This window comes from Lissotriton helveticus, chromosome 9 (genome assembly GCF_964261635.1).
Source record: "Lissotriton helveticus chromosome 9, aLisHel1.1, whole genome shotgun sequence".
NCBI lineage: Eukaryota > Metazoa > Chordata > Amphibia > Caudata > Salamandridae > Lissotriton > Lissotriton helveticus.
This window is the reverse complement of record NC_136070.1, coordinates 955168227-955190590: the sequence shown is the minus strand read 5'-3', so window position 1 is coordinate 955190590 and position 22364 is coordinate 955168227. Positions and strand designations below refer to the sequence as shown.

The 22364-nt window shown below is 43.5% G+C and overlaps 1 protein-coding gene across 1 annotated transcript in view; it reads right to left on the bottom strand.

Moving 5' to 3' along the window:
- The window catches only part of RHOA (ras homolog family member A), a 154557-nt gene that overhangs the window by 41215 nt on the left and 90978 nt on the right, over positions 1 to 22364 (bottom strand). Inside the window, exon 2 of the mRNA XM_078661222.1 lies at positions 13190 to 13347. Coding sequence (XP_078517348.1) covers positions 13190 to 13345 — 156 coding nt within the window. The 5' untranslated portion in view covers positions 13346 to 13347. The remainder of the gene's footprint in view (positions 1 to 13189; positions 13348 to 22364) is intronic.

The window sequence follows — 22364 nt, the reverse complement described above, 5'->3', positions numbered from 1 at the left end:
GGATGTGGTGAAACAAAACATTCGTTCTGATGACTGGGATGTTAATACAGTTGAAAGTTTGTTTTCTGATTTGCAATATTATGCTGCCTTTGATGCTGAGGATTTATATTTAGAATCTGCTAATTATGGTGATTTATTTTGCTACCAACATTATGGCAACCACTTCTTACATAAAACATCATCCCGAAGGGATACTGTTAATTTTACACAGTGGGAACATTGCCCAGCGCCTGCACTAGGCAGTTCAGGAACTTTTCTGAAAAAGTACACTTATTTCACTGACTTTAACCAGTCCAATCCCGAGTCCTTTTATTTTAAATTTATAAAAATGCCAATGTCCAAGGTTAGACTTACCGATACTAAATTGTTGCATTCGAAGGCCTTCCTTGATCAATTAGTTATTGGAGGCTACGATGTATGGAAGGAAACAATAGACCTTAAATCAGTCTGGGGTTCAAGAGCCTGGCAGGTACAAGGCATAGAGGCTTTGCACCGTGCATGTCTCATCCCGAATCATATGTTGTTTTTGAATGAAACTATTTCCCAGACCACATGCTTTGGATTGGCTACTTCTAAAAAATTAAACACCCCTACTGTCCCGGATTTGGAGGAATATGATGGTTGGAGTAATTTTACTCAGTTGTCCATTAGAGAATTACAGGACCTACTTCCTAATTCTTCTTTTAACATTTCCAGTTTGGACCCAAAAGGTTGGCTGCTTTGGCACCGTGGTGCTGATTCTTGTCAGCATCGATTCTTAGGTTTCTCTGACGGTTTTAAAACTGTTAGGTCTGATCCCCGTTTTGACTTAGTCCACACTGTCACAACTTATTCTGTAGGCAAATTGTGTCAAAATTGGCTGAAACATTCTACTTTACCTGCAGTTAAAAGTCACCTTTCTAAACTGAATGCAGACGTGGATTTAAATGATTTCATTAAAGGTCCGGCTAGTGGCAGGTCAAAAAGGTGGATATATGCAGTTTACAATGAAATTTGGAAAACATCACAGATTGAGGCTGCTACACGCCTTAGGGCCATTGATCAGGCAAATTTGGAGAAAGTGCTTGCAGTTGTTGACAATAGTATTAACGTGCTTTCCTCCCGTATTTACACTTTAGATAATATTGTGTCGTCCGTTGTGGATATTGTGCATGATGAAGTGTCAGTATTGTACCATGGTCAAAATCAATTACGGTCAATAATGCAATTTGCATGGACCCTTCAGACTCTGAAAAATAATAAGGTTCCCTGGACGTACATGAACGTTTCTTCACTCTTTGCCCCGTTTAATTTGACTGACAAACAACGCTTGCTTTCAATGCGTGATGCTACCTTTAGTATGTTACATATTGAGAGGTTAGAATCTTTGCCTTTTTCCGTGGCAGAGGCCGCTGCTGCAACGTGGCTTATCCACGGTTTAATAACGCTGCCTTTTGCTTTATATACATTTTCAAATTGTATGAGATATGTACCAATTGGTCGTTATGAACCATTGGGTAGTGGTTTTCTTCATGAAGTCTGGTCCCTTCCATATACATACAGGTGTATCAGAGATGGTCAAGAAGTTTATCTAAATGGGGAAGAGTGTACTGAGACACCAGATCATTCATTGATGTGTAGACACATACAATTACACGGTTCATGCAACCAACACCGCCCGAATTTAGCTTGTGTTTTGCAAGGCACACCAGTTCCTGCTATCATCCCCACATTTACCTTGTTAGAAAATGGTAGTTATTTACTTTTAAATAATGAAGACTGTTGCGGGTTGATAAAGGGTGTACCTTTTATTGTAACAGTAAGTGAACGTGTTATTTGCTGTAGGAATGTTCTGTATCCACCCACACATGAACATAGGGAGTCCTCCATCTGGCCACAGATACCAACCTTGAGAGCAGATTTCAGCGGCATAGCAAGAATAAGGGCTCTTTTGTCCCAGAAGGAGGTGGCCTTGAGTTCGGCTCGTGAAACTTTCGTTCTTCACGTGGCGAACACCCGTACAGAGGTTCAGGCCCTTTTAAATACTGATTTGCCTTTCCATTTCGGCGAGATGATTCGTACTATCTTTAACGCGTCCTCCACAAAGGGCCTGGCACATTTTTTTAAAACTGTTAGCAGTGGTCTCGTGACTTCCTTTGAAACGATTTTTGGAGTCATCCCTGCTTTCTTTCATTCTATTTTTTCATCTTTGTTTGGTGGATTCCCAGTTTTACTTACATTAGCAGCGGGCGCTCTAGTGGTTTTCTGTATCTTTAAATATGGATGTCCTTCCTGTACAAGGTACCGCCCGGCAGCTGCTGACGCTGTTCCGCAATCGGATGCTTGAATATTATGGCTCGCTGCCGTTAGCAATATTGAGCACGGCATATGGATTATCTTTTCGATTCTCCTACTTCACCTGTGTCCAGCCTGTATTTCACTGCCTGACCTGTGATTTCGATTGGGCCATTGATTTGGGTCTCTGCGGACCGGTTTCTCCTGACGTCGACTTTAATCAGCTGATGAGTCCTATCATTACTCACGAGTTGGTTTTTCCTGGCGAAAGGATTATGGCCTTAGCAGTTATGCATGGACTAATTGGTCCCTGGAATATACTGGCAGCAGCACAGGATTTCTTGGAACTGAGCTTTCTTGAAAACCCAGAGAGCTGTCCTCTGATGGTGATAGAGGATCCGGTGCTGGGAGAACACGTATGTTCTTTTCCACTTTTAAATTGGATGGCTGAACTGTTTTCGGATGAAGACGGTGATTTCCTGTTGGAGGCTGTTGCTGCTTATTTTGCATACACAGTTATGTCCTAGACACTTCCATGTATTGACATGCTGAAGTACTAGCATGTCATTGACACTAATTGACTTATCTGTCAAGTTTTTTATTATTCCCTTGCCTATTGGCTTGAGCCACTATTGTCTTTTTGGCTATTTTTTAGCATTACATTTTATTACAATTTTGCAATTTTTTTTAATGTTTAGTTTGAGAACCATGCTCATATAATGTTGCACTCTGCTCTCATGAGATGGCACTTCTGTTATCTTATTTAGTCCGTTCCCGGATCATGGGGGGGGTGTCATGTAGCTACTGAATATCTTTATACCGTGTTAAGTTAGCATAGGCTCAGAGGTTTAAACGCCATTTTTCCTTTTTGCAACTTCTGCACACGACACCTAATTGTTGATTTAGCTTTCACCCTAGTAGTTCGTTGTGGTTTACATGAGAATAATATGTTATTACTCTGATATCAGCTTTGCTTAATAAACTATGTCTGTACAGAGAGTGCTGAAGTTTCAGGAACAACACGATACGGATTTGTTATGAGGTCTGATCTTCACGGCTTCATAGACATAACATAAGTGCAGCTTCTGCCAACTTTGGGCTTGAGGCTGGTTTTATATTGCTTTGCTTGAGGCACAATAACACTCTTGATGCGGTTCACATGAAGAGAGAGCTGGTGTATGCTGATGTGATTCCTTCATGCTAGGACACTAAGGTATGGGCCCGCCCTAATACAACCCAAAGAGACCTTCTTAGCTAATAATATAATATGCGTGTTAGGGAGGGTGAGATATAAGTGTTGTTAACTCTTATTCATTTACAGCATGTTATCATGCTGTCACCGTTCGCTGTTTATGTACTAGTAAATATGCTGGTAACTTTGCTATTGATAATATGTTTACTTGTATTATCTAAGATACTGCGCCTGAGAAGACGGCATTAGTAAATAAACATTTCAAATGCACATGTGTTCTTCTTTACTCCATGTTCTGGTTTGTAATGATAGTATAACGAAAGAGTGTTCATGAGTTCCACGTATCCTGAGGTACTGTAAGTTCATGTTCTGGTTTGTCTAAACATTGGGAGTTTGTTATGACCAATGAGACACTGTAGCTAGCTCGGTAAGGGGTTTGTTGGGTACTTAGGTGAGTTTTGGGTCACCCTAATTCTCCGAGGTTCCAATCCTTTGTGCACAGTTCTGTGTGAGAACAGAAACCCTGCGACAGGTGCTTATGACAAGTAGCCCCAATTCAGCATTTTCTCAAAGGAGAAATATTTCAAACCTGCAGAAAAGTAGCAGCCAGTTAGATTATGGAGCTACTCAATGAGTGCATGTGTTCCTTGCGAAAGAGCACAATGTCATCATTCACAGTGAAGTTCGCAAATGGCAGAAGTGGGCTGACCAACTTACCCATTGTGTATGCTGTAATTATATCCATCCATCCATCTATCTATCTCTCGCGCTATCTCGATATCCACAAACTGAACAAGGGGGGTGGGGGGGAAGGGTAGACCTTTCGAGGACTGAGTCAGGAATACTATTGAAGTTCCCACCTCATATACATTGAGTGAGTGTGTTTGTGAGGAGAGCGAGTGTGCCCAGAAAGGTGGATGGATTTGCATCAGAGACAAAGCGCAACCAGCAACAACAATGTCCCATCCAACAGGCTCTCAAGCACTACATATCTACCATCTAGGTCTACTGAGGAGTGCTGCAATGTGAAGGGAACCACCAGGGATACCCGTAAAAACTCCTATGGTGTATCTTGGGTTGGTGGTTCCCAACACTGCGCCCCTCAACCTCTGTAAGCTTTGAAAGTTCGGCCAAGGTGTGGTGTGGGGAAGCAGCGTTTACATCACATGCGGTACAACACATGTGGTACAACGCATGCGATTACAACGCGGTCGTTACAACGACTGCGCTGTTACAACGCTAACCATTACAACGCCAGTCGTTTCTACTACTTGCTGTAGGGGGCATCTAAACTAAGGAATAGTGTAATTTACATTCCAACACCTTCCCTACTGTTGTGCAGGCTGGAATTGGAATAGTAAATTATACTATTCCTAAATCCAGCGCGCCCCCTAAAGCAAGTTGTAGATACGACTTGCGATGTAATGGTATGCACTGTAACAATGAACAGCATTGTAATCGCATGCGTTGTACCGCATGTGATGTAAGATCGCATATTCCCAGGCAATTAATGTATATAGCAGTGCTTCAGGCATAGGTGAACCCTGTATCGTTTAGTGTAGATAGCCATGCCCCTGACATTCCAAGTTAGGATATTATTGTGCCATGGGTCAGAGTTAGTAGTGTCACTCATAGCTAGTATTGTGCCGATTTGCCCCATGAGCACCTCGACCCTGTAGAAGCAGACTCCTCTACCTGCATCCTCTGAGGCCAATTTTGCGGATGATTGAAGAAAAAAATTAATGTGATACCCCACTATGTAGGAACTCTCCAACCTTGGCCAGGCCGATGTGTCAATGGGCACTCGGCAAATGTCAGTCTATTGCTCCAGTCTGTCTCCCCATACCACAGTAGAAGGATTGGGATCATGCTTGATGTGAGTCTGCCTCCATTCATACTTAATTACCATCCCACCACTCTTAACGGTGAGAGCTAAAGAACAAAGTGAATGCCATTTGTTTGTAGAAGAGAGCCCTATCCTCAGTGTCTTCCCCTCTTTCTGCTGCGAGGCAGAAAGAAGCAATAACCAATGGAAAGCGCACAGACTGCAATCATCTGGACCAGCTCCGGGCCACCCTGAAGGACCAAATGAACCACAGCCAGATTGACACAAGTGTAGTCAGTCAGCACCGCCCTGTGTCCACAGAGCCCAGTAAAGTAGGCGGCAAACAAATTTGCTGTTCCTCTTCCGCCACCACAAGTGCCTTTTCCTAGGCTGTATGTTCCTTTAGCGGCCCATTCCTCGGTCTCTTGTGTGAGCAGAACTTGCCATGGACCATTGTCTTTGTCTCCCCTCCATTCTCCCGGGGTTCTCTAGCCAAGACCCAGCCTCATCAGGCGAGGCAAAAGAACACAGTAATATCCTGGTGCATTATCTTAAGTTTAGCAAGCAACATCAAAGCATAGCACATGTTTAAAGATTTGAGGCGATTTTTGACAGTTTCTGAACTTCCAAGGTATAGTCTGGGAGAGGGTTGACCTTGCAGTTCTCCACCTAGAGAATAAGATCTCCATCACGGTAGTTGAACAAATGTGCCACAACCAGTCTGGAGAAAGCCCCTGGTCGGGTAGGTCTGTTCGGTACCCTGTGGCACATTCCAGGGAGGCAGTTGATTGTTTACCGCCAGCACAGTGCTAACAAGCCAATCTGTCAAGAAAATTTCTATGTTTGGGCCCTTGGCGTGTTCTGGTAACTCTACAATCCTAAAATATTTGACGCGAGTGCTCTTCTGCGTCATTAACCCTCTTTCTCAGGTGGTAATATCTAGCAGTACGTTTATGAATATGCATCAACAGAGGGGGCCGTGGCAACCAAGGTGGATTCACTTTTGTCAACCTCCTCCTTCAACTCTTTGTGGTCAGCTCAAAGGAGGTCCACATCTATGGTCAAGGCATCCAGCCTGGGCTCCAGTGAGGATTTAATATCGAGAGTGGCTGTAAGGATTTCTTCACATTCCCTAGAGTGTTCCTGGAGTGTTTTCTCCACTGCAGTATTAGTGTGGAAGCGGGAGGCCTCGTTGGCCTTGCTCCAGTCCTAAACTCTGCTGGAGGTGGCCCGCACCACCCTTCGACTGCACCACTGTGCACATTTCTATGTGCGTTTGTAAGTTTGTTCTCCTCTATGTGGGAGTGGGGGCAGTAAGCATAAAGGACACTTCCCTCCTCTGAAAGAGACTCTTTACCTTCTATCTCATCTAGAGTGTTCAAGTTCGATACTTGGACAGGCATGGATGCCAGTTTCTGAAAGTAGACTTAGAAACCCAGATCTGAAAGCCTTGTGAGACTTTTGATTACGGTTAGCTTTAAAGAGCTAATTAAGTAAATACTTATAGAAAGAAATTCTGAACTTCAAGTATGCTGCACTAGACATCGATTAGGAGAACATTCTGGGGACTGATTAATCTAAATTGAAGGACTCTGTTCTGATGTGAGTTCCTACCACAAACATTCCCATGTTTTATTGTATTTGGATCTGGGAGTACACATCTTTTAAGTCACCTGTAAACATGTAAACCCACGCTGTGGAAAGTTAACATGCAAAATTTCATTATTCAACCATTTTTTTCAAGTCAAAAATTAGTATTTTGTTTAGACCTTCTGAAGTAAGGAATAGCTGAGCGGGTGGGGTGTAGCTACAATAAATGAAGACCGAAGCATGGAGCGATGGCATCACTTCCTGTCCCTCCTACAAAGACCCTTAAAGAGGACCTCCGAGTATGAATGAGACCACAGAGCACTCACTGTTCCTCAAGGAAAGATGCTGAAAGGATGGCGTGCGACAGGGTCATTGAGAATTCCAGCACTTCACCATATTCACAAGTTTACTTAAAAGTCTCCTCTGCTGCAGACAAATACGGCCTGCACATTATCCAAACTTACGTTCAGTGCCTGTGTGAAGCTCAAGCCAAACAGAAAATAATTCCTAGTACTTGCTAAGTACAATATTAAGACATAGTACAAACCTTGCTCACTGACATGAACCGTGACCCAAACTCCCACTGAATGCCGGATCCCTCGGATTCAACTTTGCTACCAACTGCACACTCACCGAACATACTACAAAAAAAACATGACTTCCTGGTACCAGCTCTCTTCTAAAGAAAGTATAAATAGTTTCTGCTGGAAAGAGACTGCAGAACTGCTGTACGGGTCCTCATACTCTTGTATCTGAATGATAGTAACTTCCTGCTCCATAGCCTCCCAGACTCCACAATAGCTCCCCTTAAGGTCACACTACAAGCTGTGTCACATCTCATCCAGGGCAGGAAGAAATATGATCACCTCAACCCCATCCTGATGGAACTTCTACTGGTTCCTTTGCTGGCCTGCATTGTGATAAAGTTCAACAGGGCCTGTGCACAAAGTCTCCATTGTGAACAACGCGTTTAAACTCAACATCTTATTAGACAGTGACATTTTATGTGCCTTGGAAATGTTAACATACTTGGAAAGTATACCGCTTGCAGCAAATATCTGGGTAAGGATTTTATCATGACATTTGTGCACTCAGTCCTAGGCAAAGGAACACTGAGCACATTGCTCTTGCTTTTGGTTGTCTGGTTGGAGCTAGCTCTTAATACGAAGACAAACAATCGCATCAGCGTTGCACCTCTGACACAGTCCAATCGGAACAGTGCTTTGATTAAATAAACAACTTCTGAACCACATTCGGCAGAGGAGCCCTTTTATGGATTATTCTGAAATGCTTGCCTGTGACTGACATGCAGCCTCCAAGCTCTATCCTGCCAAGTACAGTAGCCTGCTCTACATCAGGTCGGCGTCCTGATGCATCACACACAGGTATGGGGAGTTTGGGTTGTCCCAAGGGACCAGGCAGAGGGTACTCCCATTATGCTCTTGGCAGTGCAGTTAGTATTAGGTAGAAGTACATGTATGATAAATCATCATATATTCATATAAACTAGGCCTGGGCGGTAAATTCCGTTCCTTTCGCGGAATTTGGGTAATTATGCGTTCCGCGGAGAACGCGAAATTGCCCAAAATCCTTCGTTCCGCGACTTTGCGACATTTTTTGCCTGTTCACGTTCTCAAATGCGTGTTCGCAAGATATTTCCCCCCGAGCACGCACACAGCGATTACGAACAGTAAAAAAACATCGCGAACAAGCAATTCCACGTGTTCGCAGAATTTCTGCATGTTCGCAGAGATTTTTTACCGTTTCGTGGAGATTTGCGTAACGCGATTACGCAAATTACGCCCACCCCTAATATAATCACTGTAATGTCAATGGTTGAACGGTTTATCTTTATCACCATTTTTGTAATGCTAGTTACAATGGTTTATTTCCTTCTGCTAATAATTGCAGCTCATGTGTATTTATTTTTTTACACATAAGTATACAATTGCTTCAATAAATGTTTGAAATGCCTATTGGTTTACTTTGTCTCTCTTTGGGCATGCATGAGTGACAAAAGGGTATGTATATTTCCACAAAGACCTTAGGGAATTAGAGTGGTCATATTCTCAGGTTGCAGATACCATCTGGTAGCCTGTAAAGTTAGGGATCCAGAAGGCTCACTGTGAGCTAGTCAGGAATTAGGTCAACATACTTCGATAAATGTGGAATCATTCCTTATATTCTGAGGGTTATATTGCCCAGATACAAAGTCCTACTTAATTCTTAGGAACTGTAGGACAGCACCATATTCAAAACCATCCACATCATTTACTAAGCCATAATAACTGGCAGCCTAAATTGACCTTGCAGACAATGTCTGGTGGCACACCTGGAGCCAGTACACCAGACTCCGTAAAAAAGAAAAAACTTGCAGTAGGCAGATTCCATCTATGCACCAAGGATCTGAAACAACATCCCCATATACATAAGAAACGCCACAATGCTGCTTCAATTTAGAAGAGAGTTGAAGACACAATCCTTTCAAAACACATCAGAGTGCAGTAAGAATCAAATCACTAGTTACCACTCCTATCACAGGTTGACTTCATATTATACTTTTGCCCTGTACAGCACTCCACGGTTTTTTTGGCCAGGTTCGGGATATACAAATGCTAGATACATACACATTGGAGCGGAATCCAGGTGACAGTGCCCACAGCATGTAGTGAACTGGGGAATACAGCACCATTAACAGCCTGAAGGAGGCACAAACTGAGGGCAAAGTAAATCATCCAGAGAGTCTCTGTGGGGCAAGAACCCAGCTGATGGGAGAGGATGCCAGAAGGTTGAGAGCTGTGAAAATAGGATAGAAAACCAGAAATAGAGCGCAAAGAATAATGCTGAAGGGAAAAAAACTGCTTCTGTATGAAAAGAGTCATACAAAGCTAATGGGACATTGCTGAGAAAGTCTAAAGAAGTCCAACAAACGTAATATGCCTCAATGAATGATTACTAATTTCTTTGGATTGGCCAGCGAGGCACACTGATGACACAATTCAGTGAAACTAGTGGCTTTTCTTAGACAACACCGTCACAACCAAAGTTAAGTCTTTTGGACAGCCTACAACCTTTCAAGTCAAACTTCTAGAGTACATTAAAACCGATTTTACTAAATGTCTGACTTGAAAGAAGAGCTGTGAACCAAAACAGCTAACTTGAGATCAGATGTTGATGTAGTGGGGCTGTGGATAACGGATGCTGAAAAAGTCATGTGAAAGGTATCTAGAAAAAGAAAAAAAACATTCAAGTCATTCCACAAGAAAAATTAAACCCTTCAGGAAGCCAGACGCAAAACTTGCAGACGACACTTGGGTGACCACATGGAAGATAACTTCCAAGTCCTCCATATGTCTTTGCTAAAAAGATAAATCTTACAAAATCCTTACACGTTGGTACCTCACTCCAGTTTGGCGCCATAAAATGCTTGAGGGTCCAGATCAATGCTGGAAAGGTTGTGGGGAAAGGGATACACTCCTATACATCTGGTGGACCTGCCCGGTGATGCAACCATTTTGAGACACTACCACAATACACTCCATCACTAACGTTGCACTACCACATGACCCACTCTTGGCCCTACTAGGCGATCCAGTGGTGGATAGACAGTTTCCCACTAGGACTCCACCTACTTTTAGTGGCACAACTGAGCATAGCCCGGATGTGGAAGAAACGACAGACACCCTCCATGAACACGTGATGGGGGAAGATATTGAATATCTATGCTATGTAAAAACTCATAGCCCTACTAAGAGACAGTAACCAAGTTCAACAAGACATGCTCCCATTCACTACATACATAAAGAGACAGAGAACCGAGAACTGGATGACTCCATCTCACAATGTCTAAGACGCTGAGGGTATCAGAAATGAGGGTGATGATTCCCTCAGACTCAGTGCTTGATCCCCACCTCCCCCTCGGATGCTAATGTAGGACTTTTTTTTCCTAATCGACTATCGAGGGGATAGAGGTGGGAGGTAGGGCCCCTCATTCAGACTAAACCGAAATGTTTCTTTTTGTTAGATTAATCGCTTAGCAATATCCATACTGAGCGACACAGATGTATATCTTGTTCTGCCTCCACATCTTGCTCCCATGTGTTTTTCACAAAGAATGTCGAAAGTGTCACGTTCCTTAATTGCAAAATGCTAAATAAAATTGTTAAAAATAATTAAACCCTTCATTTAAATGTGAAAACATTGAGATTTGTGATAATGTCTCTGAAGTCACAGACGTTTCGATATACGGGCAGAATTTTTAGCCAGATGTTGCAATTTTGTACATCTCGGCTTGCGAAAAACGCATTCTTGGTGTGTTCTCAATCCTTACTTCCCAGCCTTCCAGGCCTTTGTGTGGCTTTCTGCCTTCAGGAATACAACTCGAGTGTACACTCTTCTGGAAGCAACTTCTTTCCTGCAAGTCCCTGAACAATCTAGTCTCTTGCCCGTCCAATAAATGTGTTTAACCATGATGGCTGCAAGCATCAACACTTCCTCCTTTGGTGCCCATGCCATTTGTGGTGCCATGGTCTCCACAGTGGAATCAAGGACACAGGATGTACTCAATGACCGGCCTTGTGCGATCACCTTCAGGACCTTCTACCTCAAGCAGGCCAAACATAGCTTCCCACTTCTTTGTGATTTAGACCTGCATGTTATCAGAACTCATTGTCTCATTATGAAATGGAGATGTTCCGATCTTCAGTGAAGAAAAAATCTAAGATTTTATTAATGGCAACAAGGCGTGTAAAATATCCTTTGTGGGAACTTAAATCTCTTTTCAGCCTTCAAAGTATTTTGATGCTATTATTTCAATTTTCTGCTGCCAGCTTTACTGTGTTGCTCTCTTCTAGTGTAGTTTTTGTCTACTTTTATTCTTTCTTCTTCAGGTTCATCTTAAACCAAGCATTGAAGATAAACAGTGGCTTGTTGACAGCAGAAGTGCCTGATGGGAAGAGAAAGAACCAACCGCTGTGCTATCTTTAAATTCGTATCCTAAGATTTGTAGTGGAGGGTGAAGAATCAGTACCAACAGCTTCGAAGGCGAAGGACCACTACCAGCAGCCTGGAAGTTTTTGAGTGTGTCAAATGCCACTCAGCAAAAAGCTGAACCGTTCCTCCACCCAAATGATAAATTATTCGAAAATGTGGAGAGAGCAGAAGCCAGACACCTCGGAACAATGAGTGAAGCATCTGTACCCATGCTTCTTAACAGTCTACTTGGGTGTATGGCTCCTAGTTTTAACATTTTCTGTTCCAGATTAGTGTAATCGGAACAAAATGTATAACATTAGCTTAACTAACCCACTGAAGTAATCCAGACAAAAGTTCGGGTTTTACTAAGAAGGTGCAACTGACTGGAAGTAGTAAGATAATATGACCAAATTTGAGTTGGCGAGATACCCCATTCTGATCAGGATACCCAGGTCCAAGTTTTGAGAGGAGTAGAAGATAGCATGTTTGTCAAACACGCTGTGCTTGTGACAGAGTTGTGTTTGCAATACACGCACACTTTAAGGCAAATAGTGAGGGTTTGGTGCACCTTTGACAGGCAGTCTGATGGGCAGGTGTCACAGTCCTATGTGGAGGCAAGTTTGAATTAATAGTTTGAACATGAGATACATCGGTTTTAAAGTTCTCAGTCTTTCATGTTTGATTAACTATTTCTGAGCTAGCATTTGTAATTGAGTTGTAATCATGTGGGATGTTCTTGTGGTGTGTTAGTGCGGCAATGTGTTGCATGTGCTTGCTGCTAAAGACAACACATTTTTCCAGGTCTCTCCTACATAGTTGTTGGAGTCATGACATAGAAGGAATTTTGTATACATCACTGGTGAGAGACTGGCATGTGGGCCAGAGGAGAACGAAAGGCTGGCATGGACAATGTGCAGCTTCCGTTGGTACATTTGCTCTACTTATAGACCTTTAACAAATTAAGATGTTTCATGTCCTGTACATCAGGAACGCTGCCTTCTTCTAAAGCAATACCTACGACCTAGACTTCACCACCTCGCTTCTACCAATAAGCGTCATTAATTAACACTGAGTAGAAAATAGTTCACTCTTCCACTCATTCATCTAATGATTTTAATCTCTACTTGGGCTCTCAGTTGTTTCTGGCCCACTACACTCACCCGGTCTATTCTGCACAAGTTCACTGTTCCCATTTACATTATTTCCTTTCCAAACTTTGCTTCCTCAACCATCAAAAGGTTTATTGGGCTACACAGTACAATGTGCACCCAGCGAAACACCAATTATGCTACATATAAAACCCCTAATGAAAGCATGTAGAGTTCAGGACTTACTTGTTTGCTATCGACTTCAATATCAGCAACGTAGTTTTCAAACACTGTGGGTACATACACCTCAGGGAACTGGTCTTTGCTAAATACAATCAGCAAGCAGGTCTTTCCACAGGCACCATCACCCACTATAACCAGTTTTTTTCGAATGGCTGCCATATCTAGAATGAAAAAAAAGAAAGTACATTAAGTTCCCAGTGCATGACAGACGAGTAGCACTAGCATTGCTCCCACCACTAATAACTATTTCTTATGCCCCTCATACACAGGTCTGAAACAGAAAAAAGAAATGTCCTGAATTTAGGGTCACACTCTGTTACAGAAGCAATTAGTTGTTGAAAATGTAAGGTATCAAGTGGTACTGATGTAATTTCCTTCTGGTGCACGCTAACAAGAACCAGTGTAATCATTTCCACTGCTGTCGATATCAAGACTGCCCATCTCACAAGTTCACCAGAGAATAGATACAGGGGTTGACTAACATCCCTGGAATTCTAATGCAATTAGCTTGTGAACAATCTACATTGAAAGCAGAGGAGTACTTCTTGCATAGGTGCTAGAAGATTGCTCACCATGGTGGACAGTGCCCTATCTAACTTGAATAATTTGCCCTAGAGTACTGCTAAAATGCATCATCATGACCAGATTAAAAATAAAGCCTGCTGGGAGGGAGGTTGGACAGACTCCAGACGGTCACTTTTCACTGGAGTCCCTTTCTGTGCTTCTGACCCTTGCAGTTGCATTGGGGCACCACAGTGCAACCACTAACTTATGACAATTATGGGAAGACAGGCACTAGACAATAGTGAAACGTTTGGGAATTTTGGACAATGGTGGAGGCCAACTGAGTTGCATCTACACAACTGACGGAGTAAAAAAGCAGCTTTTAATGGCTGAGAGTTGGGGTGGCCAGTCACCCAGTACTGGAGATTCGACACTGCAGTCATTGGATAAAATCAATAAGGCTAAAACGACAATGCCTTACAAATGTTGGTGTCCCAACTAGCCCACTGTTGGAGAAGTCAAAAGCAAATATAAAATTAGGCTTCATTAAAAGCAAATTAGGTGCATCCCCGGGATGACAGAAACAGGCTCTCTGGCCAGAAGGTCGCAAGATTTAGGTGGAGCTGTGCAGTGTTCAACATTAAAGTCCCCATCCAGACAAGTGCATAGCTACGCTCTAAATTGATCAAAGATAGCTTTATATCATCCTGTAAAAGTTTCATCGAACACATTATTGTAAAAGTTCACTAAAAATATGTGTGATGCCACATTTCAGGATGATCAGCTGGTAATAGGGCGATGTCAAATTAGTCCAAATAACACAGCCTGGGAAGGTGAGGGCCATCAGTGTTGCTAGACCTCCTCTGGCCCTGCCCATGGTTACTGGGATAGCAGAAGCAAAATAGTTCGCAAACCCATCATTGTGAGCATCTTCCACAGCCAAGTTTCTTGTAAGCACAGGACTGCATAAGGTGTGATCAAGTTATTCCACTCTGGGTTCGGCAGTTTTGCGCTCAGACATGTGACATTCTAAGAAGCAAAGTCAACCCCCACAGTAACATCGGGCCGAGTTGCTGAAATACATGGGTCCCTTCCAATGTTGGGAGTGAGTCGGATAATCCGGTTGGACAAGCAAATCGTTTCCCCACCAGTTCCCTGGCCATCGGAGGGATTTGAAACAGCCAATAAACCCTCCAGTCGATCGAGCCCCACCAGTGGGGAGAATCAGTTATGAGTTGTCACAGGGTTGACTGCAGTGAGGCACGAAGGTCTAAAAATGTCAATAAGTCTGTAGAAATAGCCTAGGGGGAGAATTTCAATGGCTGAGTATTTGTGTGTCCTGTAGTTAAGTTACCCCAAAATGTGTTCAACAGTTGCCCTGTTCCTTTAATTGACAACGATACAATTGTTACTAACCGGTTTCCACGAGTTACCCACCCAGGGCAGCCTTCCTACGTGGTTGATCTTATTATGTAGTTCATCCAGCCCGGCCACCTTTGTGTTGAAGCAATGCACCACTTGCTTTAGCAGCTGCCTAGGATTTTCTTGGGTCCCTGGCATCAGTGGGGGAGCAGCTTTTAAGATCAACACAAAGGGGGTATCCTCAGGTGGTAATTGAAGAGGTTGGTTGCCCGGTAGAAATTACGTCAATTAGTGGGCCTGCCTTTCTCCGTGCAAGCATATTAAACTACCAGGCACCAACTTCCTGCGCACCTCGGTGCCATTACTTCCCAGGGACAGACAAAAGTGCTGTGCATGTTCACGTGTCAGTGAGGTGGTCTCCTGGGATACAAGAGTGTCTCTCTGTTATGTAACCAGGCCTGGATCTGCCCTTGCATCTTTAGTTCTTGCCTTCTTGGCCAATTGACTGAATGGGGGATCGCCGCAAACGTTGTTCCATAGACGGGCCTCTAGGGAATCTAACCTGCTCAGAATCGTTAACATGAAATTCCCCATTTTTGCTACCAGATTGACAACTTTGCTCACAAGGTCCGTAATCAAAGTCTCGAGGCCTGGTGCTTGTGGTAGGGCCCCTTCATTAATTAGACCTTAATTCGTAAAAACTATCATTATATGCCTGCTCAAAAAGCATTCAGAGGCCACCAGACCCTGCCCGTAGAGGCTGGTGGGCAGCGGAGGTTAACAAAGGGGTGGAGACTGAATAGGTATGCAGTTACTACTGGTCTTAGCTTTTGACAAGAACAATTTTTAAAGATCATCCATATTTCTTGGACCTCACCTGCAGCTCAGGACCCTAACTTTAGACACACGTAGTCAACCATTGTTGCTCATATTGACAATAATGGGCAATAATTATATTCTTTTAACCCATCTTTGAAAATGTTCTTATGGTTACGTAACAAGGTAATCTGAAAATGTCCTCTTCACTGCCAATATTTGAAAACAGATTAAATGCTTACTGATATCCCTCATTTCTTCTCCCCTCATGCTCGGTCAAGCGAAGTTGGGATGCCAATGGTCTTGGAGCCAGGTTATGCCCCGATCTCTACTGGATTAGTCTGTAGACTAACTACTTGGGCAGTTTAGAGAGTCCTTGAGACTCCTGCTCCGAAAAGAGAACTGGAATTCTCCTGCGAATGACGCCCATGACGAATCTCTGCAATGAACTGGATCTAAAGTATCCTTTGAATACCTCAAAAGCTTTATCAGATCCGACTAGTGGTTGGTATGTGAAGGTTTTTGAAGAAGTAGTCAAAAACTATGACAGGACTTGAGTCAAGCATGAGTAGGTCTTTTGGTAAGATCAAAACCATTCCTATCATAATAACATGCTTAAAGCAAAGATAAGAACTTAGCATCTACACTTCAGGAATACTACCTGCAGGGTAATTTACCAAGTAATGGTAAAATTATAAAGATGTTTAAAGTAGTCATGCAATGACGCTAGTACTGAAACTATAACACTTGCTCATTAGTAAGCCACTATCCTAAATACAATACATTTCTCCATTGCAAAGTGATAGATTTGAAGTACATAATATTTGAGGCTTCTGGTATTTTAAGTCTCATCCTGGTGTAGATGATCTAACTTACAATGATGAGGATAGCTTTTCTAGCTGCCAGTCAAAATTTTGGCCAAGATTTCGGTACTGGGGTGAATGTATGACATTGTTCTGCATTATGTCCATCAATTGTTCTTTTTGCATTGCGCCAGTCTGAAGAATCAAATATAATTTGGCCAGAAATCGATTCTAGTGATTAAAACTTACAGAAGCTAAACCATTTTTATTTTCTTCTCTCTGGGTAGAGGGTGGGTTTGGAAAGAGGGAATGTTCCGAGGTAGAGTTAAAGTCTTTGTTGAGTTATATGTGTATAGAAGGAGAGGCAGGGGGCAGCACAAGGGACTACAGAGAGCAAGCCGAAGCGCAGGACCTAAGAGGGTGCATGGGAGGCATTTTAATACATCCGCAGGAGGTCTTTGTTCTTCACCTGCTGTATGTTTGCTCTGGTACTCAGCTGGGGCAATGTCATTTGGGTGCATCGATCAGAGACGCTTTCACATACCAGAAGGGCCCAGGATTTTCGCAATAGCTCAAACCCGTCGAAGACCATCTTCAGGGCCGTGAAAGATCTTGTTGCGAAGCGGACTTCCTCTGTGGCTGTGAGTTCCATCTCCCACTGTGAATCCCTTGCTTCGTACTTTCTGGGGAAAGTCCAAGCAATTTACCGGGCATTCCCCAGCATAGGGATTGACCAGGGAAGCTCCAATGGGACGTTACATCATACCACCCTGCTCTCATTTTCCCCTCTTTCTCCGGAGGGGTTTGACAAACTTGCCTTGCAAGTTAAATCTGGTTCTCCATCTGATCCAGTAAGACCGGCTCTTTTCAGAGTACAGGCCTTTATGGGACGCTCTGTTGTATGTTCCCTGGTCAACCTCTCATTGGAGTCGGGGGTGGTGCCAACTAAATGGAAGCAGGCGGTGGTGTCCCCTATCATCAAAAAGCCCTCCTTGGATCCGTCTAAGCCCGAAAGTTATCGTCCCATCTCACTGCTACCCTGGCCGGCGAAGATAACAGAGGCTCATGTCAACTTGGCCCTGTCAGAACATCTCGCCCGGACCAATGCCCTTGACCCCACACAAAACGGCTTCCGTGCTGGGCACAGCACGGAGACCGCTCTTCTTGTGATGGTGGAACATCTCCGTGCGGTGTTGGATGCTGGTCAGACGTCGGCGCTGATATTGTTAGATCTCAGCGCCGCCTTCGACACGGTATCTCACAGTATCCTTCTGCATCGGCTCGAGGAGATTGGTGTCGGCGGCCAGGCTTTGCAGTGGTTCCGCTCCTTCCTCGGCAATCGTTCCTTCTGTGTTGCCATCCCCCCCTTCAAGTCCAAATTCCAGCCACTGGCCATGGGGGTTCCGCAGGGATCCTCGCTGAGCCCCACGTTGTTTAATCTGTACGTGAGACCGCTGGCTGAGGTCGCCAGGCAGTGGGGCCTAACTTTGGTCTCATATGCCGACGACACACAGCTGGCGGTTACTCTCAGCGGGGATGCGGAATCAGATGCCCCCAGGTTTCAGGATGGACTGAAGGCGGTGGCAAGCTGGTTGACGGGGAACTGTCTCCAGCTTAATGCCACTAAGACAGAAGTTATGATTGTCGGAAGGGGAGTGGAACTATGGGGTGATCAATGGTGGCCACCAGAGCTGGGACCAACCCCGACTCCGGTGTCGGAGTTGAAAAACCTGGGAGTCTGGTTGGACGCTGGACTCACCTTTGTAGGACACACTAAAAAAAATGCTGCCTGTTGCTTTGGTCTGTTGAGAGGCTTAAGACCTGTCCTCAAATATTTTGATGCCCCAACCAGACAGCTAGTAATCCAGGCCACTGTCATCTCTCGCCTGGATTACGCTAGCTCTCCTCTGGTCGGGGCCAATCAGGCTGAGCTTACTCGTCTGCAACGGGTACAAAATGCTGCGGCCAGAGCGATTGTCGGCCTGCCCAGATTCTGCCCGGTGGCGAGTGTCCTTCGCTCCTTACACTGGCTCCCAGTGAGGAAGCGTATTCTCTTCAAGGTCCTTTGTTTGACCTTTAAGATTCTGAGAGGCATAGGCCCTGAAATTATGTCCCGCTTTCTGTCCTTCTATGTCCCCACACGCACCCTTCGCTCCCAAGGCCAGGCCTTTGTTGTAGTCCCTAGATATAGGCTTAGCCGTATGGGGGGATGCTCCTTCAGCGTAAAAGCTGCATCAACTTGGAACTCTCTTCCGGTTGAAATTCGCCTGCTGGAGGATTTTATGACTTTCCGGAAAGCCATAAAAACCTTTCTATTTTAGCTGCCTCTCCTAGTTTTCTGTTTGTCTAGCTGTGTTATTAATCTTGGATTGGTCTTTTCTAGTTTTCTGCTTGTTCCTGTTGTGTTATGTTCCTCCTTGTCAAATGCGCCAGGACGCTCCTTAGCTGGAGTAGCTGTGCGCACAACAAATAACAATAACATAACATAACATTTTCACAGTTAAGTTCTGGATTGCCTAGTGTGCATGGGACATTGCAGGCATTGATTATTTTTTCTGCACTGAAGGAAGCATACAAAAATGCTACACAACAGATTCCTTCTTGGGCTTATTCGTTGGTGCTGCTGTATATGTTTGAGGCACTATATTAAGATCTTCATCCTGGGATGGTTTTAAGTTACTCCTAGCACTGGTCAATGGCTCCTCCCCTCCTGTTTAGCTAGATGCCATGATGGATGTGTATATAACTTTTTCCCAGCTCTGTCTCTCAATTACCAAAGGGCAATAGGACCCAGAATTTTACAAAATAATTAAGTTGTGTACCATAAGGAGTACTTTTATTTAAATTTGAGCCAAGTGGTTTCCTCACAGGCACAAAGAAAGAGGTCTTGAAGATTTTAGAGAAACTTCAGCTTTTTTACTCTGGTACTGCGGACTCACAGTTAAACACAGGCTCATTGGCGGTCTTTCATTTAATGAAATCTTAGGAGCTTTCCACTCTCTTGCTCCTATTAGAGAGTGGCACTTAAAAGTATTCACAGTATTCACTATGTACTCCCCTTCCTTGGTGAAACTTTGGGATTTACCATAGACAATGGCCTCTCAGGAGGAAAGAAGAGGACAGTAGTCCCAAGAAAAACAAGATGAGCAGCAGACATCAGCTCTATCTTTTGGGACGTCGCCATACCAACAGCAGAGAAGACCGCATCAGCAAAGCTGCTTTCTTGTAAGTTATACAATCATGAATTTTCCAAGGGTACTAGAAAATAAGAACTTCTTTTGGAAAATCAGGCATGTTGAAACACCTAAAAGCTTAGAATGTCACATAACTGCGCAGCGAAGAGGAAACGCAGCAAAGACTATGGAACTTGCACGTCAACTGCTCGTATTTATACTGTCCAACTTGGTGACGCTGCTCCTCTTGATGTTTATGCTGCCCTGACCAGTTATCAAACCACCTCCCTGCCACCATATGTTGTATTGCGGTACATTAAAGTCTTCTGGAGAGTAGATTACCCAAAACGGGAGAGCGGATGACTGCTCATGAGCAAGTCTGTGAAAAGTAGGTTTTTTTTTCTCCAATTTGTCAGATCCAAGTTGTGATGCCTTTTTTTTCGTTTGTTTTAGGTAAATCACTCAATTTTGTTTTGAAAAAATGAAGAATACAAAATAAAAGTTCCCTCTGGACCCCCCTCAGTGGAAGGGCCATGGGTATCCACACCCTGCTGGCTTATATATTATTTCTTTTAACTATTTCAGGGCACTGGGGTAGAGTTCCTGTGTCATGTAAAGGCATGGCAAAAATTTTCTCCACTTTGTAGCCAGATAATCAGATTGTTCGGTACCATGGGACTAGTAACTGTCCAGTATTACTGAAAAACATGACAGCAAATAAATCTTTCAGCCAGTCATTCAGATCTCACATTATTTTTAAACCCCTTCATGAATATCCGCGCACTTCTTGAAATGCTAATCTTGAAAATGGCTTAATGGATTTTCACCAAATAAAGAAAAAAACCTTTCTAAGTAACTTTCTAACGTTCTGCCTTAATTGGAGCAATTCCATTTAGCTTTTCTTCTGTATCACTTCCCTAAATTTCCTATGAGAATTAACACAGGCAAATGACATTTTACAGTACTCCGTATTTTCACACTTTCCAGGAAAGAGTGGAAGCACTAGGGTCAGGTGAGAGTATCACACATCTAAATAGTTTACTTCTGTTGATGTGGTTGGAAGTAGTCACACTTTCTTGGGTCAGATGGTCATGGTGTGATATTTTGCCCAGTTTCATTAGGTAAAGTAAATTTTTATTATGTATAGTTAATTAAAACCAATACAATCGTTACATTTAAAACAATTTCTTAAAATGTGATAAAAGAATGTAGTCTGTGTAATCGTCCTTATCGCAGACCATACGGTAAGAGACCGAGAGTAGTTGTCTAGCAGTGTTCCCTGAGCCGGGGCAGGCTGGGCATTTGTAACCCAAAGTTCATCCGTTAGGTGCCAGAGCCAATGGTTTCCGCCAGTTGTAAATTTTGCAGTCTTTGCTCTATCGTAGTCAGAAACTTAACGTATCTACAGTTCAGTTTTGTGTTCGCAGGGTTCAAGCATGCAAGCACAGCCTGCCTTCGCGTGCTGGTCCCTATCTGCTTGAACTGGTCCCTTAGTAGATGTCGCCGGACTTGTCGGAGCTCTTCACAGACAGGTCATGTGGAGTATGTCTCCCGTTGCTAGATTGCAGAGCGGACAGACTTCATGGCCATTGCTCCTGAGCCATGGTGGTTGGTGCTCTCTGCTGGACAGGATCCCTAATCTATATTTCAAAAACTTCAATTTTGTGATTTTTGGGTAGCCCCGGCTGAAGTAAAGTTGTGGTGTTAGGGATCGTGTTTAATGTCATCCACGCATGGTTTCTTGTTGCAAAAGCGGCCTTGTCCTCTATTAGGGAAAGGATTTTTACGTTTTTCCAAACCGCTTTTTTAAAAGGGTCGTGCCCCAGTTGCATGTCCCAAAGTGCGGTTGCCTTGACTGCCCCCAGTGCTGTCTTCAAGTAGGAGCGTGCCTGAGATACATCCCTGCTTTGTATGTCTTGCCACAACATTGCATTTAAAATATCATTGGAGGCAGAGCGGAGTTTGTGGCAGCAGATAATGAAGGCTCCTTGTCTTGCAAGGTCTTGTTTTTTTAGGCCAAACTCCAGCCTTATTTGGGTTTCATTAGGTGCAGATCAGATTTTGATGAGTGGATGCCGAATGAGGGTGGAAAGGAAGAACTATGTGGATACATGTTTAAAAGATTAACAATTTGTAAGCAGGTTTCCTTGTAAAATGAGAAAAGACTACAGCTACAAAGATCCAGTTATTAGGAAATAGAAACTGTGTTGGGCCCTATTTTATCGAAATGTAATAGTGTGAAAACAGGTTCAACGCTTAGCAGAATAGTCTTCGACAATAGTGCTCAGTGGGCTTAGCATGTCACAATGACGCAAGCAAACAAGTTTACAAAGATTGCAGTCCATTCAAAGGTCAATGTTGGGAAGTTTTCTTTTTTCTCACACTTACTGCAGAAGGGGTGAGGGGAGAAGATTCTAGGTTAGTACATGGGGAGAGGATTATGCGTCCTTTGCTTTACCCACACAGCAGCAGAGAACAAAAACTAGAACCACAGCAACAACTAAATTTCCCATGGTAACT